At 43.1% G+C, this 15,943-nt stretch overlaps 1 protein-coding gene across 1 annotated transcript in view; it reads left to right on the top strand.

The window, feature by feature from the left end:
* Nucleotides 1-15,943, top strand: part of SEC22A (SEC22 homolog A, vesicle trafficking protein) — a 65,935-nt gene that overhangs the window by 40,225 nt on the left and 9,767 nt on the right. The window contains exon 5 of the mRNA XM_004606670.2: nt 4,680-4,745. Within this exon, the coding sequence (XP_004606727.1) occupies nt 4,680-4,745 (66 nt within the window). The remainder of the gene's footprint in view (nt 1-4,679; nt 4,746-15,943) is intronic.

Below are 15,943 nucleotides of genomic sequence, written 5' to 3'. Positions count from 1 at the left end.
TAGCTGAACTAAACTGAAAGATGGTATGTACAAAATTGGTGGCCTGAGGTCTCACACTTTCTCTCCATAGAGTCTCTTTTATCAGCGGCCACATCTTGTACTGGAACTAAGACTCTTTTCATTCTTACTAGAAGTCACTGAGCTGAATATAAACTCAGCTTTCTCTTCAGGTCGGACAGGAATAATCTCCGAGTAGCTGTAGATAATATTTCGTTAGTAAAAGTGGGTCTTTTTGAAGTGTTTGTTCTGTACACTTGAGTGCAAATTCCAGGACATGCCCCTTAAACCTTTTAATGTTTTGATTAAACATCTGCAAGGAGATGTTTAGGTGCTGGCGCTGACGTGTCCAGACTAGGGCACCGGCTGCAGGATTTCTCTAAACTTGACTTAAAGTGAGGAATCTCTTTGGGAATTATTGTTTTAGATTTAGTTGAAGATGTGTAGTATATTTCCTAAGTTCATTCTTTTTGAATATTCATAATTTAATATTCTTTTTGAGTGCTACAAAAATGACTGCCACATTTCCGTTCAGTTATTTCACTGGAAGCCTGAGGCATGTATAAATTTGAGAACTGGCATGAATCAACATTCTTGTATATTGTGAATGTTGTTTGAAGATTCAGCACAGTTCATTTTTTTCTAGAGTAATAACTGCCTCTTTGGTTGATAGCAAAGAATTTATTTAAAATATATAGCACTAAAATTTCTTTTTAATCTAAGTTTAGATTAGGGAGGTTTACAATGAGTATGATTTTTTTTAAGTTGGCAAATTTGATTTTGCATGCACAGTAATGTGCAAATTAGATTATTTTCACTCATTTTTCTAACTTTGTTCTGAGTTTAAAGATGTTAATAAGCTTATTGTGAATTGGCACCTCATAAATGCATAAATTTTTTTATCTCCTTTGGTTTATATTGCATGTGTTCTTTTAAGAATCAACCTAGAAGCAATGATTTTAATTAGACTTATGCCAAACTAGAGGTAATTTGCATATGGTGGATTAGGAAAAATCGAGTCTTTTGATACTGCAGTGGAAACGCTAACCTGGAATCAGATTGCCTGGGTCCCACCCAATAGTGACTAACTGTGGTCTTGGAATAGGTTTCTTTACCTTCTTGGGTCTCACTGTCCTATTCTGCTAGATGAATGAACATTCTAAAACTCTGATTCTGGCATTGTAATGGCATCTACAAAGCAAATATAAGCCGCTTGCTTGAGTTCTTTATTTACCATAGACTTTGAATACCTTTAAAATAAATGTTAAACACTAAAGCACAAGATTTTCTTTCTTTCTTTTTTTTTTTTTTTTGTTACACTCAGTGATGCTCAGGGGTTACTCCTGGCTCTGCGCTCAGGAATTACTCCTAGCGGTGCTTGGGGGAACATATGGGATGTGGGGGATCGAACCCTGGTCAGCCGCATGCAAGGCAAATGCCCTACCCGCTGTACTACTGCTCTGGCTCTGCTGGAGCTGTAGCACAGCAGGTAGGGCCTTTGCCTTGCACAAGGCCAACCTGTGTTCGATTCCTCCGCCCCTCTCGGAGAGCCCGACAAGCTACCCAGAGTATCGTGCCCGCACGGCAGATCCTGGCAAGCTACTCGTGGCATATTCAATATGCCAAAAACAGTAACAACAAGTCTCACAGTAGATACGTTACTGGTGCCTGCTCGAACAAATCGATGAACAACAGGATGACAGTGACAGTGACATTAAAGCACAATGGAGGCTTATTTATTTAGTGTTATTTATTGCAATGTTGCTCTTTCAGGAGTAGAAAAAAAAAAGCATAGTTTTTCTGATTCTGTGCTCATTGTTAAAGAATTTTGGGAAATCTGTAAAGAATCTGATAAAAATCATCCCCAAGTTTTCTCTGTATTATATATGTATTACATATACCATATTCATTCATATAATAATGTACCACATGTCACTGATACATATGTACATATGTATATAAAGAGATGAATATACATATTGATGCATAAACACATCTACATGCATACATACACATTATCCATGGTATGATTTTGTGTTCTTTTCTCCCGTAAGATTATGTTAATGTTGATGAATTATTGCATTTAATAGTGTCATCTGAACACATTGTACAGTTATTATATGGAGCTCTGCTCACCTCTTCATCCTCTTACCTCTTATTCCAAAAATAAATATTCTTTTCCTTTGTTGGTTTTCTTAACCAAATGCTCTAGCATTTCCTAAAGGTGAATATATTAAATGTTTCTTTTGGGGTTGAGGAGATGGCTCAACCGGTGGAGCTTCCCCTTTCCATGCGGGGTCCCGGCTGGGCTCCTGCCCTGGCACCATGCGAGGTCCCCAACAGCCTCCTGCCCTGGCACCATGCAGGGTCCCCGACGGGCTCCCGCCCTGCACCACGTATCCCTGAGCAGTGCTGCTCCTTTCCTCTGTCCGGCTTCTGCTCCCACACTGACCCCTCCCTGAGCCCTGGCCCTGGTTTCCCTCACCTGCGTGTCATCTCTCAGCCCATAAATATGGTATAGCCTACCAGTGTTTTGGGTTTGCTTTGTTTGTTTTGGGGTCATACCCGATGATGCTCAGGGACTGCTCCTGGCTCTGCACTCAGGAATTACTCCTGGCAGTGCTTAGGTACCATATGGGATGCCGGGGATCTAATCCGGGTCAGCCACGTGCAGGGCAAACACCCTACAATCACTCACCCATAAGTACTAAGTGAATATTGACTGGAAGGCAGTTTTTATAAATTTCTGATCTCACAGTCAGTCAGTCACAGTCATCCTGTTGCTCATCAATTTGCTCAAGCAGGCACTAGTAATATTTCTTTGTGAGACTTATTGTTACCGTTTTTGGCATATTGAATGGGTAGCTTGCCAGGCTCTGCCATGCAAGCACGATACTCTCAGTAGCTTGCCAGGCTCTCCAAGAGGGCCGAAGGAATTGAACCCCGGTCAGCGACGTGCAAGGCGAACACCCTACCCCTGTGCTATCGCTCCAGCCCTAAATTTCTAATCTACAATTAGAAAATGAAGCGTTTTCTACCTTGCTGTAAATCACAGTATACAGTCAGCTAAAAGGGAAAAGAGCATTCTTGAGAGGGTTTTCAAAGCTTACCTAGACTTACTGGATATTTTTGAGTTCTTAGTATGTGCATCATTTTATGCAAATATTAACTTCTTTTATGAAGAAAAATATAAAGTAAAAATAAGTATAAGTCAAAATGAGATGGTAAGGCCAATGAACCTGGAGGTTTATACATTACTGATTATTTGTGAATGATATCGACTTCTCTTAGGGAAAGAGAAGTTAGTGACTGTGTTTTCAGTATTTATTGTGTGTTAATTACTGTTCTCTGCAGTTGCAAAAGTTAGGTCATCCAGACTCTACAATAAAAAATAAAAATTTATGTATTCAAACAAATTGAAATAAACTGAAGCCAGGTCTCTCTCAAGAAACAGCTCTTGGGGCCAGAGCAATAGTACAGCAGGGACTTTGTTTTACAAGCTCTACAGAATTCATGAAGTAAATGAAGATGAACTTTTATAACTAGAAAAATTATTTTTAAAAAGGACAAAAGAAAAAACCAGACTGAATTAGTCTTAGATGAAGATGAAACTTTCATAATTAGAGGATGGCCTATCTGAAAAATAATGACTGAAGAGAAAACAATTAGCAGATCTTATTTAAAGTCTTAGAGTGATCAAAGTAGATTAAAGGTTTTGTATTGACCTTCCCTGCCTCTGGGGTTCTGGCCCAAGTGCCCAGACAGATGACTGGTTCTATTTTAAGATTCTCTTACCAGGATATAAAGCCCCGGGTCCTCCGCCTGGCAGTCTGTTTTATTTTCCAATAATAAGTGGGGTGAGGATTTTTCTTCTTTTATTACTTTATGAAAATGTAGTCATGAGAGACACTCCCATAACTTGTAGAAATTTTCGGTATATAAAGAGGTTTTTTTCTAACATAAGGGCCAAATTTAATGTTCTTTCTTAGAAAAAAGAAATTTAATAATCCTGCCTGGATTTTATGTTCTGCTTGATACAAATTAAAAAACTAGACAAAACATTAAAAGAAGTATAAAGGTATTTAAGAAGAGTCAAAAAAGAATGGGAAAACACTGTTAAATGTTTTCATTAGATTCTTTTCAAAAGAAAGATGTGTCTCTTTTCCTACTGGTAGGCAGTTTTTCTAAGATAGTTTGCGGCTGTTTTCCTTGGGATTTAGCACACTCTAGTGGACAGTAGCTTTTCATTTTTTTATCATATCAGATTTTATTAGACAGTTCAGTGAGGCACTTTCTGGATATTTGTCGATATTCGAGTCCACAGTGACCTTAAGTGTGATCCTAGCGACCTTTTAGGCAGCTAAGGTGGTGTGCATTTTTATGCGGTTTCTCCAGTTAAAAGGAGATTTCCCACAGTGAGGAGAAGCATTTTCCCATTGGCGCTCCTCTTCCCCTGTGCAGGATGGGCCGAGTGGAAGAGCAGCCTTGGGGCGCGCTGCAGCCCCCACCCTTGCCCACTCTCGCCCACCTTGGTTCCATGATAGGATGCTGGAGAGCTTCCTGATATCAGCTTGTAAAAATACTGACTGTGCACGAAACTGTCACACCCCATTCCGGTGGGTTCTTTTCGGAAGTGGGCATCTACTGAAAAAAATAATAATGCTTTTATTTTGTTTTCACAGAGTGATGGTGAGGATTTTAATTACGTCGTTGCATTTTTCCTTGGAACAGCAGCCTGCCTCTACCAGGTAGGCTCCCTCCCATTTTAAAGAAATCCTTTAAATAATTTGTTTCAGGTATCAGTTCTAACGAGCTGCACTCAAGAAATAAGAACAATGCCTGGGGTCATGGCTTCTTTTAAGTTAGGATCAGCGGCTTTCTGAGGCGTGGCGGGTGTCCGGTGGACCCCCAGTCAGCCTCTCATGCGTCCCCCAGAGCAGCGGGGCCCCTGCCCTCCGTGTCTGCTTCTGCACCAGGCGGAGGGTTTTGTAGGAACAGCAGAAGTAGAGTTTTAGGGTATTTAATTTGACCATGGTGAATATAGTGTGGACCAGAGCAGAGAGACTTAAGAAGCTAGTTGGGATTTTATGACTTCAGTGATTCCGTAACTTTAGGCAGAAGTCGGTGAGAGCCTAAGCTGTAATGAAGCAGTGGGGATGGAGTCGGGTGGGGAGTCGGAGGGCCAGGCCTGTTCAGGCAGAAACTGGCCGCGCCCAGAGGACAGAGCAGATGGGAAAGTTAAGGTGGCGGGCAGATTTCGCACCTGCTAACATGGAGACGGAGTCCTGTATTCCAAGCAAGGGTCCGTTGGGAATGGAGGGCCACTGACGCCAGTTATCCTAATTCAGATCCCAATAATTTCTTTGCTTAAACATTTTGGACTAAGCAAGTCCTTTTGACCCAACTTTTCTGAGTGACTTATTTCTCTAGCTTGTATTAATACAAAACAGTTAGAAAGATTCAGGATATTGACTACCTAAAATACGGAAGAAACCTTCAGGAAAATGGTTTTACCACATGCATTGACTTTTATGTTAAATTTCTTAAAAAATTTAATTTTAGGGATTATTTTTTTATAATAAATTTATTTATTTTTAATTAATGAATCACCATGAGGGTACAGTTACGGATTTATACACATCTGTGCTTATGCTTCCCCCATACAAAGTTCAGGAACCCATCCCTTCACCAGTGCCCATACTCCACCACCAGTAAACCCAGCATCCCTCCCATCCTCCCCAATCCCATCTCCCCCCACCCCACCCTGTCACTGTGGCAGGGCATTCCCTTCTGTTCTCTCCCTCTAATTAGCTATTGTGGCTTGCAATAAAGGTGTTGAGTGGCCACTGTGCTCAGTCTCAAGCCCTCATTCAGCCCGCAACTCCCTTCTCCCACATGGCCTTCGACTACATTATAGTTGGTGATCCCTTCTCTGAGTTGCCCTTTCCCCAGAATGTGAGGCCAGCCCCCTAGCCATGGAGTCAACCTCCTGGTAGTTGTTTCTACAATTCTTGGGTGTTAGTCTCCCACTCTGTTATTCTATATGTCATAGATGAGTGCAATCTTTCTATGTCTGTCTCTCTCTTTCTGACTCATTTCACTTAGCATGAAACTTTTCATGCCGATCCACTTAAATAAAAAATTTGTGACCTCCTTTTTTCTAACAGCTGCATAGTATTCCATTGTATAGATGTACCAAAGTTTCCTCAACCAGTCATCCGTTCTAGGGCATTCGGGTTTTTTCCAGATTCTGGCTATTGTAAACAGTGCTGCGATGAACATACATGTGCATATGCCATTTCGATTATACTCTTTTGCCTCTCTGGGATATATTCCCAGCAGTGGTATTGCTGGGTCAAATGGGAGCTCAATTTCTAACTTTTTGAGAATCGTCCATATTGTTTTCCAGAAGGGCTGAACCAGTCGGCATTCCCACCAGCAGTGTAGAAGGGTCTTTAGGGATTATTTTTTTCAATTCCCTAACTACGCTTAATTTTAGTAAGTAATTGTGCAGATTTTCTACTTAATTGTCTACAGTTCTGTCACACAGGGATGTTATCTTTTCCTCCGAAGGACCTTCCTCAGCCGTGTGTGGCAGGGGGTCAGAGACTGCGGGCCAGGTGCCGGGCCAGGCCTGATGTGACTGCCCAGGGCCGGGCTTGTCTGTGGGGCGCCCACTCAGCCTCTCCTGCAGCAGGGCACCTGGCTCCTGGCACCTTCTCTCAGTGGGGGGGCGTGGCTCCCAGGAGAAGTTCAGGGGCGCTGTCAGCCCTGCCCAGGGACTCGGAGCCAGCCAGGCGGCGGGTCAGTGCCAGGACCTGAGAATACAGTGCTACTGAGCTCTGGATGCGGGGAACGCCAGGCACTGCCGGCACTGCACCTGGAGATGCCCAGGGGACCTTGTGGTGCCAGGGGTTAACCCATGTTCTCTCTCTCCCTCCCTTATCTCCCTGTTTCCCTCCCCCTCTCCCTCTCTCTCTTCCTCTGTCCCTCCCTCTTCTCCCTCTCTTTCCCTCTCCTTCTCTCTTTCCCTCTCTCCCTCTTTCCCACTCCCTCTCTCCCTTTCTCTCCCTCTTTCTCCTTCCCTCTCTCTCCCTCTCTCTCTCCCTCCCTCCCCTCTCTCTCTCCCTCCCTCTCTCCCTCTATCTCCCTCTCTCCCTTCCTTCTCTCCCTCCCTCTCTCCCTCTTTCCCTTTCTCTCTCTCCCCCGCTCTCCCTCCCTCCTTCTCTTCCTTTCTTTGTCTCCCTCTCTCTCCCCCTCCCCCTCTCTCACTCTGTCCCATAGTGCTAAAACAATGTGGAATAATTTCTTGTAAAATGCACTTTTGACTCTTTTGCCTTAATGAACTAATTTTAAATGCTAATAATAATAGCAGAAGTGTATCAAAATTTTACATCGAGCTAATCATAAGCATACCATTAAATCCCCACAAAAAGTTCTGCCCTCATCCTCTTTACCATCTACACTTTTCACAGTGTAGATGTGAAGAGTGTTTTCACGGGGCTGGAGCACAGCGGGTAGGGCATTTGCCTTGCACGTGGTCGACTCAGATTCTATTCCCAGCATCCCATATGGTCCCCTGAGAACCGCCAGGAGTAATTCCTGAGTGCATGAGCCAGGAGTAACCCCTGTACAATGCCAGGTGTGACCCAAAAAGCAAAAAAAAAAAAAGAAAGAAAGAAAAGTGTTTTCACATCTAGGCTGTTTTACCTAGGCTGTAGTGCCCGCGAGGCTTAGAGGGCTTCTGAGAATTCCGGGTTGCAGGCTGCTAGTACTTCTGAGAACTGCCTCATGGTGGAGTAGTGTCACTGAGTTGCTCCTTTAGTTGAGACAAGTAAATAAATCTATGCTTTAAAAAAGAAAAGGGGTTAGGGGGACAGTTTCCCTTTTACTCCCAAGCATTAAGCTGAATGGTTTCTGCATTTGCTCAGCAAAGTGGGGATTATGTGTTTTTTCACAGTAAAAACTAGTGATCGTGTTTTCCTATCTCGTATGCGGTCTCTGGTGGCGAGGGTATCTCCCTTCAGTTCAGCCCAAAGGCTGCTGCCGCCTGGATTGTTGTCTTTTGCTCAAGGCTCCTCCTGGAAGCAGAGCTCAGCCTGGGACATTTCAGGGAGTCAGGGATGTGCATACAGGAGCAATTCCTTTCCCTCTCTGGACCCTCGGGAGCTGACAGGGAAGTTCAGACCAGTGCATCTCGTCATCTGTTATCAGCATTTTACAGCACTCTTTATCTCACTCTTCTCTGTGGAGAAATATGTTCAGAGTTTTGCTGAAGTTTTTATTTTGAGATATAAACACACCTGCAGTAGTAAAAGAGATTCTCTGTAACCTTCACTGGTGCCATCTGAAAAGCGATAATATCATAAGCAGGATATGGCTACTGACGCGGGTCCTGTCACACATCCTGACCAGCACAAGGACCCCTCCCATTGCTTTTCTGATACCTACATTCCTTCCTGTCCCTACCTTTCCTGGGGACCACTAATGTATTCATTAATAGAAATTTCTGTGTATATTATTTAAATTTATATGGTAGGTAACCTTTTGTAACCAACAATTTTTAATTCATAATAATTTTCTGAAAATCAGGCTGGAGAGGTACTACAGTGGGTAGGGCATTTGCCTTGCACAAGGCCAACCCGAATTCGATCCCCAGCATCCCTGAGTCCTGTTGGGAGTAATTTCTGAGTACAGAGCTAGAGTAACCCCTGAGCATCGCCCGTGTGACCTCCCCACCCAAAAAAGGAAATAATATATATGGTGATAATTTTCTGAAAATGTATCCAAGTTTTAAATAATAATTATTGGTTCCTTTTGTTGTTGAGTGTGTACCTTGGTATGGATTTGACACAGTCTGTTTCATCTGTGTTAATCATTTGCTCAGTTGAAGGACATGTGGGCTATTTCCTGTGTGGGGCTATCATAAACAAAACCACCATAACCATTCATATTCAGATTTCTGTGCGAACATTAAAGTCTTTATTTCTCTGCAATTAACTCCTAGGAGTACAATTGCTGGGCAGTTACTTGCTTATTCAGAGACAGTTTTTTGCAGGGCAGGGTGCCATTTTTATTCTCTCATCAGAGTTAGGAGAGTGATTCAGTTTATCTGCATCCTTTCCAGCGTTTAATATTGTCACCATTTAAAAAATTCTGTCCTCTATGTAAGATGTGATTTGCTCTTCTCTAAAGGCTTATTCAGTGTCATTTTGGTGCTAATTTTTCATCTGTATATGCACTTGGGTCAAATGTATGATTATGTCTTCTGTCTTTTACTGTTGACTCTTTATTCTAGATTCTGCAGTCATGCATTACTGATGATGAAAACATATTCTAGAAATACATATTTAGGGTGACGTTGTGATTGTGTCAATGTTATGGAGTAGGTACATAAACCTAGATAATAGTGTTCATTGTACAGCTAGACAGATACTGTTCACTGTGCGCCTTGGACAATACAGAAACACTGTTGTGTAGGGGTCACTGCTGCCCAGAGTGGCATGTGCGCTCTGATTGTAGTTTACGATCATCCTCTCTCCATTTTCACTTGCCATTTCACTCTTTGAACAGGCTTTTGCAGAGCAAAAATTGTAATTTTTAGAGTTTCAGTTTCATGGATTATGCCTGTAGTTTCAAATCTAGAACTCTGCCTGCCTCCAGATCCTGAAGATTTTCTCGTGTGTTCTCCTAAAAGGAAAACATTTAGGGGCTGGAGCGATAGCACAGCAGGTAGGGCATTTGCTTTGCACGAGGCCTACCCGGGTTTAAGTCCCAGCATCCCATATGGTCCCCTGAGCACCACCAGGATGAGTGCAAAGCCAGGAGTAACCCCTGTGGCATTGCCGAGTGTGACCCCAAAAAAGCCAAAAAAAAATTACTGCATTTTATGATTTATTCCTTTGTTTTGTCTTTAATCTTCAGGCCTTGATTTGATTTTTGTTGTTTTTAAGGTAGGTTTGGTTTGCAGAGCCCTCTTTTCTAATAGGCACGATGCAACTACACCACATCCACCACCAAACTGCCCAGACCCTTTGCCATGCCCCACTGGGCCTACTTCCACCTTCAGTGCGTTTGCCTCCCCTTGCCCACTCTGATAATCTCAGGGAGGTGGTCAGAATCGAAGTTTGTTTTCATTTGATACTTCCCTTGCTTGCCTTTTCCATGTGGGGAAGATCATCCAGCACTTGTCTTCCTTTTCCTGACTTGATTTGCTTAGTTGCCTCCCTCCAGTTCCGTCCTGTTGTCGCTCTCCTTCCGTCTGAGTGGTAGCTGCTGTGTAGACATGCCATATTTTCTTTAGCCCTGTCTCTTGTGAGCACTTGGGGTGTTTCCAGACTTTTGGCTGTTGTAAATTGTACTACAGTGATTATAATTATGCACATATCTTTTTGAATCCGTGTTTTTATGTTCTGTGGGTAGTTACCCAGAGTAGATTTGCCAGATTATTTGGTAGTTCCTTATTCAAAAAATGTTTTTAAAAAAACTCTGCCTTGGGGCTGGAGCAATAGCACAGCGGGTAGGGCATTTGCCTTGCATTTGGCCGACCCACGATCAATTCCCAGCATCCCATATGGTCCCCTGAGTACCTCCAGGAGTGATTCCTGAGTGCAGAGCCAGGAGTAACCTCTGTGCATTGCCAGGTGTGACCCAAAAAGAAAAAACAACAACAAAAACAAAAAACTCTGCCTGGTTTTCCATACTGGTGGAAGCAGTTTCCCAGCAGTGGCTGAGGGCTCCTTTCCCCACACCCCTGCCAGCGCAGCATGCTGTTTCCCGTCTTTGTGATATGTAGCACTTGGACTGGTGCAAGATGGCACCTCCTGTGGTTTTGATTTGCGTTTCCTGATGAGCAGGGATCCTGAATAGGCTTCCCCTTCCTCATCCTCTTTGCTGCACTGATCACTAGTGGTCACACGAGTATTTGGTCATGGCTCACAGGAGGGTGGTGCCACACCTCCTCCATTTGCAGTGCTTGCACTTGTGGCTGTGGCACTTGGTGCGGGGGAGGGGGGGCGCCGGGGGTGGTGAATACTTTTAGTTTGGGTGCCAGGGAGTTGCTTTCACTTGTGGGGCTCCTGAATGTTCTTGTTGCAGTGCTCCTTCCTAACCCACACGCTCTCCAGGACTCACATACTGGCTACTGTGCTCCGACTGTCTTCAGGCAGCATGCTTTCATGGTGGTCTCACTCCACACAGGCTGGCCTGGGTGCCCCTCACCTCCTGCACTAGCGGAGCCGCCCGCACTGCCCCAGGATTGAGCTCGCAGCCTCACTCTCGGAAGGCAGGTGCTCTTGCCGTGGACCTCTGAGATGAGTCCTGACAATGAGCTTTTGTTTCCCGGGGCCTTCTAAACATCTTCTTTGGCATGAGGTCTCATCTCCCTGTGGTTTGATGATGCTCTTTATTTTTTTGAGTTTGGTGAAATCTTTACAAATTTTAGACATTAGCCTTTTGTGAATATTTTTTCGAATTTAATGTCTTAATAGTATGATGTCGGGCTGGAGTGATAGTATGGCGGGTAGGGTGTTTGCCTTGCACGCGGCTGACCCGGGTTCAATTCCCAGCATTCCATATGGTCCCCCCAGCACCGCCAGGAGTAATTCCTGAGTGCAGAGCCAGGAGTCACCCCTGTGCATTGCTGGGTGTGACCCTCCAAAAAGCAAAAAAAAAAAAAAAAAGTATGATGTCTTTTTATTTTAATTATAAGTTTTTTCCCCATTGTGCAGAAATTTTAATTTCCTATAATTCCATTGGTAAGTTCATGATTCTTTGTGGCCAGTCACGCTCTAGCACCATTTGTTTTTTACTTCTTCACTCAATTGCTGTTGGATCTTTATAAGAAATCAGTTAGGTGTATTTCTGAGTTCTCTCATTTTTCTGTTTTTTTTACTACCCTACCTGGGTTCTGTATTTTGTTCCATTGATCTTTGTATGTGTCCCTTACCAGTTATTATATTATCTGTAATGATATTTAAATTTTAATCTTAAAATTAAATATCATTACAGTAGTTGTAGGGCTACCTAAATATACGTTTTATTGTGGGTAAATTATGGTTTTTTGTGTTTTATGCAGAAGTGTACATTTTATTTACAAATCAAATTCATGTTTGTTGAGTTAATTGGTTATCATATAGCCCCTTGATCTCCTTTTGATGTCCGTAGAATCCGCAAGGAGACTCCCTTTTTCACTTGTCATATTGGTAATTTGTGCCCTCTTTCTTTCATCTGGTTAATTTCATTGATCAAAGAACCTGCTTTTTTCCCATTTTTTGTGTTTAATTTTTATTGGTTTGTTTCCTGATCTTTATTAGTTTCTCATGTTTGCTTTTAGGTTTATTGGACTCTTCATTTTCTAGCTTACTGAAATGAAAGTTTAGACGGTAGCTTTGAGAATTTTATGGTAATATATATCTATATTATAAATTTCCCTCAGCCTTTGATTAGCTATGTCTGCTAAGCTTTGATATGTTGTTGTACTTTCATTCAGTTCAGTGACTTGTTCTTCACTTATGTTGTTTGTGGCTGTGGCACTTGGTGTGGGGTGGGGGGGGTGCGCCGGGGTGGTGAATACTTTTAGTTTGGGTGCCAGGGAGTCTAGAGTTTCTGTTTTTTTTTTTATTATTGATTTCTAATTTGATTCCATTGTGGTTAGCAAACATTCTGTTTGTGATTCCAGCTATTTCAGACTGGGTGAGGTTTATTCTCTGGCCAGAAGAGTGGTCTGTTTTAGGATTTGAACAAAATGTGGTTTTTTCTTTTGTCAATTAAGAGTTCTGTAGATCTTGCAGATTGATGGTATTCTTATTTTTTCTGCATCAGTTTTTGATTCACGTACTTTGCAGCTCTGTTGATTGATTCCTGAGTATCTGGGGTTGTTGTGTCTCTGTGACTGAACAGTCATTCTATCATCGTCTTGGGGAAGTGGTGCTCGGGATCCGACTCGGCCTTCCTGTGGCCCGTCCTCGCCTGAGCTGTCTCCCTAAGGCCCGACATGTTTGTGCTGTATCTGCTACTAACAGAGGTGTTCCTGCTTGATTACCGTCTACATGATGTGTCTTTGTACTCTTTGTCCATCTTTCTGGTTTCAACTTGCCTATGTTAAAGTGAATTTGTAGTGCACAGTATAAAATTCATTAAGGCTTTTAATCCACTTTTTCTTCTAATTGCTGTATTTAAGCACATCAAGTGTAATTATATGTTAAGGCATAAATCTGTTATTATTTTTATTTTCTCTTTCTCATTTATGTTTTCTGTCTTGTGAGTCACTTGAACTATTTTTTTTTCTTGTTAACTAATGGGCTGGAGCAATAGCACAGCGGGTAGAGCGTTTACCTTGCATGCGGCTGACCTGGGTTCGACTCCTCTGCCCCTCTCAGAGAGCCCACCTTGCTGAACGACAGTGATGACAGTGATGAACAATGGGATGACACAGCTACAGTGCTACTACATGAAATATATACCAGTATATGGATTTATAATCCAGTATAATGGATTTTATTTTAATTGCTTATATTTTCCTCCAATACTATATTAAAGGGGCTGGAGCGATAGCACAGCGGGTAGGGCATTTGCCTTGCACATGGCCGACCCGGATTCGATTTCTCTGTCCTTCTCAGAGAGCCCAGCAAGGTACTAAGAATGTCCCACCCGCACAGCAGAGCCTGGAAAGCTCCCCGCAGCATATTTGATATGCCAAAAATAGTAACAAGTCTCACAATGAAGACGTTACTGGTGCCCACTCAGCAAATCGATGAACAACAGGATGACCGTGCAACAGTGCTAGAGTTAACTCATACCTATATTTTTTAATTTATTTTTTTAATAGAATCAACATGAAGGGTTCAGTCATACAATGTGATCAGGGTTCAGTCATACAATGTTCCAACACCCATCCCTTCACTAGTGTACAGTTTCCACCACCAATATTATCCCCGTATCCTCCTGCCACCTGCTTCCCCCTGCCACCAGCCTGCCTCATTCTTCTCTCCTCTCCTCCCCTCCCCTCTTCTCCCCTCCCCTCCCATCCCCTCCCCTCCTCTTCTCTTCCCAGTATTATGGTTTGCAATGCAGAATGCAGATATGGAGAGGTCATCATGTTTGGTTCTTTACCCACTTTCAGCACACATCTCCCATCCAGAACGATCCCTTCCAGCCATCATTGTCATGACAGTTCCTTCTCTATCCCTGCTGCCCTCCCCCCAGCCCTTGATGCAGTCTTTTAACCACGGACCAGTCCTCTTGGCCCTTGTTTCTACTGTCCTTGGCGGTTAGTCTCATACTGTTTTTTTAACATCACACAAATGAGTGCAGTCATAAATGTCTTCCCTCTCCTTCTGACTGACTTTGTTCAGCATAATACTCTCCATGTCTGTTCATTTATAAGTAATTTCATGACTTCATTTTTCTAGCAGCTGCATAGTAGTCTATTGTGTAGATGTAGCATAGTTTCTTTAACCAGTCATCTGTTCTCAGGCACTCCAGTTGTTTCCAGTTTCTGGCTGTGGTGAATACTGCTGAAATGAACATAGAAGTGCAGATGGTTTTTCTGCTGTGTTTTTGTACCCCAAGGGTATATTCCCAGAAGTAGTTTCGTTGGGTCAGATGAAAGCTCAATTTCTAGCTTTTTGAGGACTGACTATCTATAGTCCTTTATTTTACAAAAGGGCTGGACCAGTTGATATTCCTACCAGCAATGAATGAGAGTCCCTTTCTCCCTGCATCCACGCTGGCACTGGTGGTTCTTACTCTTTTTGATACCTGCCAGTCTCTGTGGTGTAAGGTGAGATATCATTGTTTGAACCGTATTTATTTTTAATTTTTTAAAAAATTGAATCACTGGGGCTGGAGAGATAGCACAGCGGGTAGGGCGTTTGCCTTGCACGCGGCCGACCCGGGTTCAAATCCCAGCATCCCATATGGTCCCCTGAGCACGGCCAGGGGTAATTCCTGAGTGCAGAGCCAGGAGTAACCCCTGTGCATCGCCAGGTGTGACCCAAAAAGCAAAAAAAAAAAAAAAAAATTGAATCACTGTGAGATAGACCATTACAAAGCTCTTCATGGTTATGTTTCAGTTGTACAGTGTTCCAACACCCATCCCTCCACCTGTGTACATTTCCCAGCACCAGTGTCCCCAGGTTCCCTCACACCCCCTAGCCTACCTCTATGGCAGGTGCTTCTCTCTCTCTCTCTCTCTCTCTCTCTCTCTCTCTCTCTCTCTCTCCTCTCTCTCTCTCTCCCTCCCCCCCTCCACCGCCCTCTCTCTCTCCTTTTGGACGTTGTGGTTTGCAATATTGAATATTGATACTGAAATGTTATCAAGAATTTCCCTCTACCTAACTTTTAACACTCAGTTCTTGTCCAGCGTGATTGATTACAACCATTGGCCAGTTCTCCTAGGCCCTGTTTTCCCTGGCCATGGCTATCCGTTATCTACTATATATATTTTTGTGGTTTTTTTTTTTTTTTGGTTTTTGGGTCACACCTGGCGATGCACAGGGGTTACTCCTGGCTCTGCACTCAGGAATTACTCCTGGCGGTGCTCAGGGGACCATATGGGATGCTGGGATTTGAACCTGGGTCGGCCGCGTGCAAGGCAAACGCCCTACCCGCTATGCTATCACTCCAGCCCCCTATATATATTTTTATATACCACAAATGAATGCAGTCATTATCTGTCCTCTCCTTCTGACTCCCTTTACTCAGCATGATACTCTCCATGTCCATCCATTTATAGACAGATTTATTGACTTTATTTTTCCTAACAACTGCATAGTAAGTATTGCATTGTGCAGATGTGCCATGGTTTCTTCATCCATTTGTCTGTTCTTGGGCGCTCAGGTTGTTTTCAGATTCTGGCTGTGGTGAATAGTGTTGCAGTGAACATAAGATCGTGTTTCTGCGGTGTGTTTTTTGGGCCCCTAGGGTATATTCCCAGAAGTGATAT

Source organism: Sorex araneus, chromosome 2 (assembly GCF_027595985.1).
Source record: "Sorex araneus isolate mSorAra2 chromosome 2, mSorAra2.pri, whole genome shotgun sequence".
Classification (NCBI taxonomy): Eukaryota; Metazoa; Chordata; class Mammalia; order Eulipotyphla; family Soricidae; genus Sorex; species Sorex araneus.
This window is presented reverse-complemented; position numbering and strand designations above follow the sequence as displayed.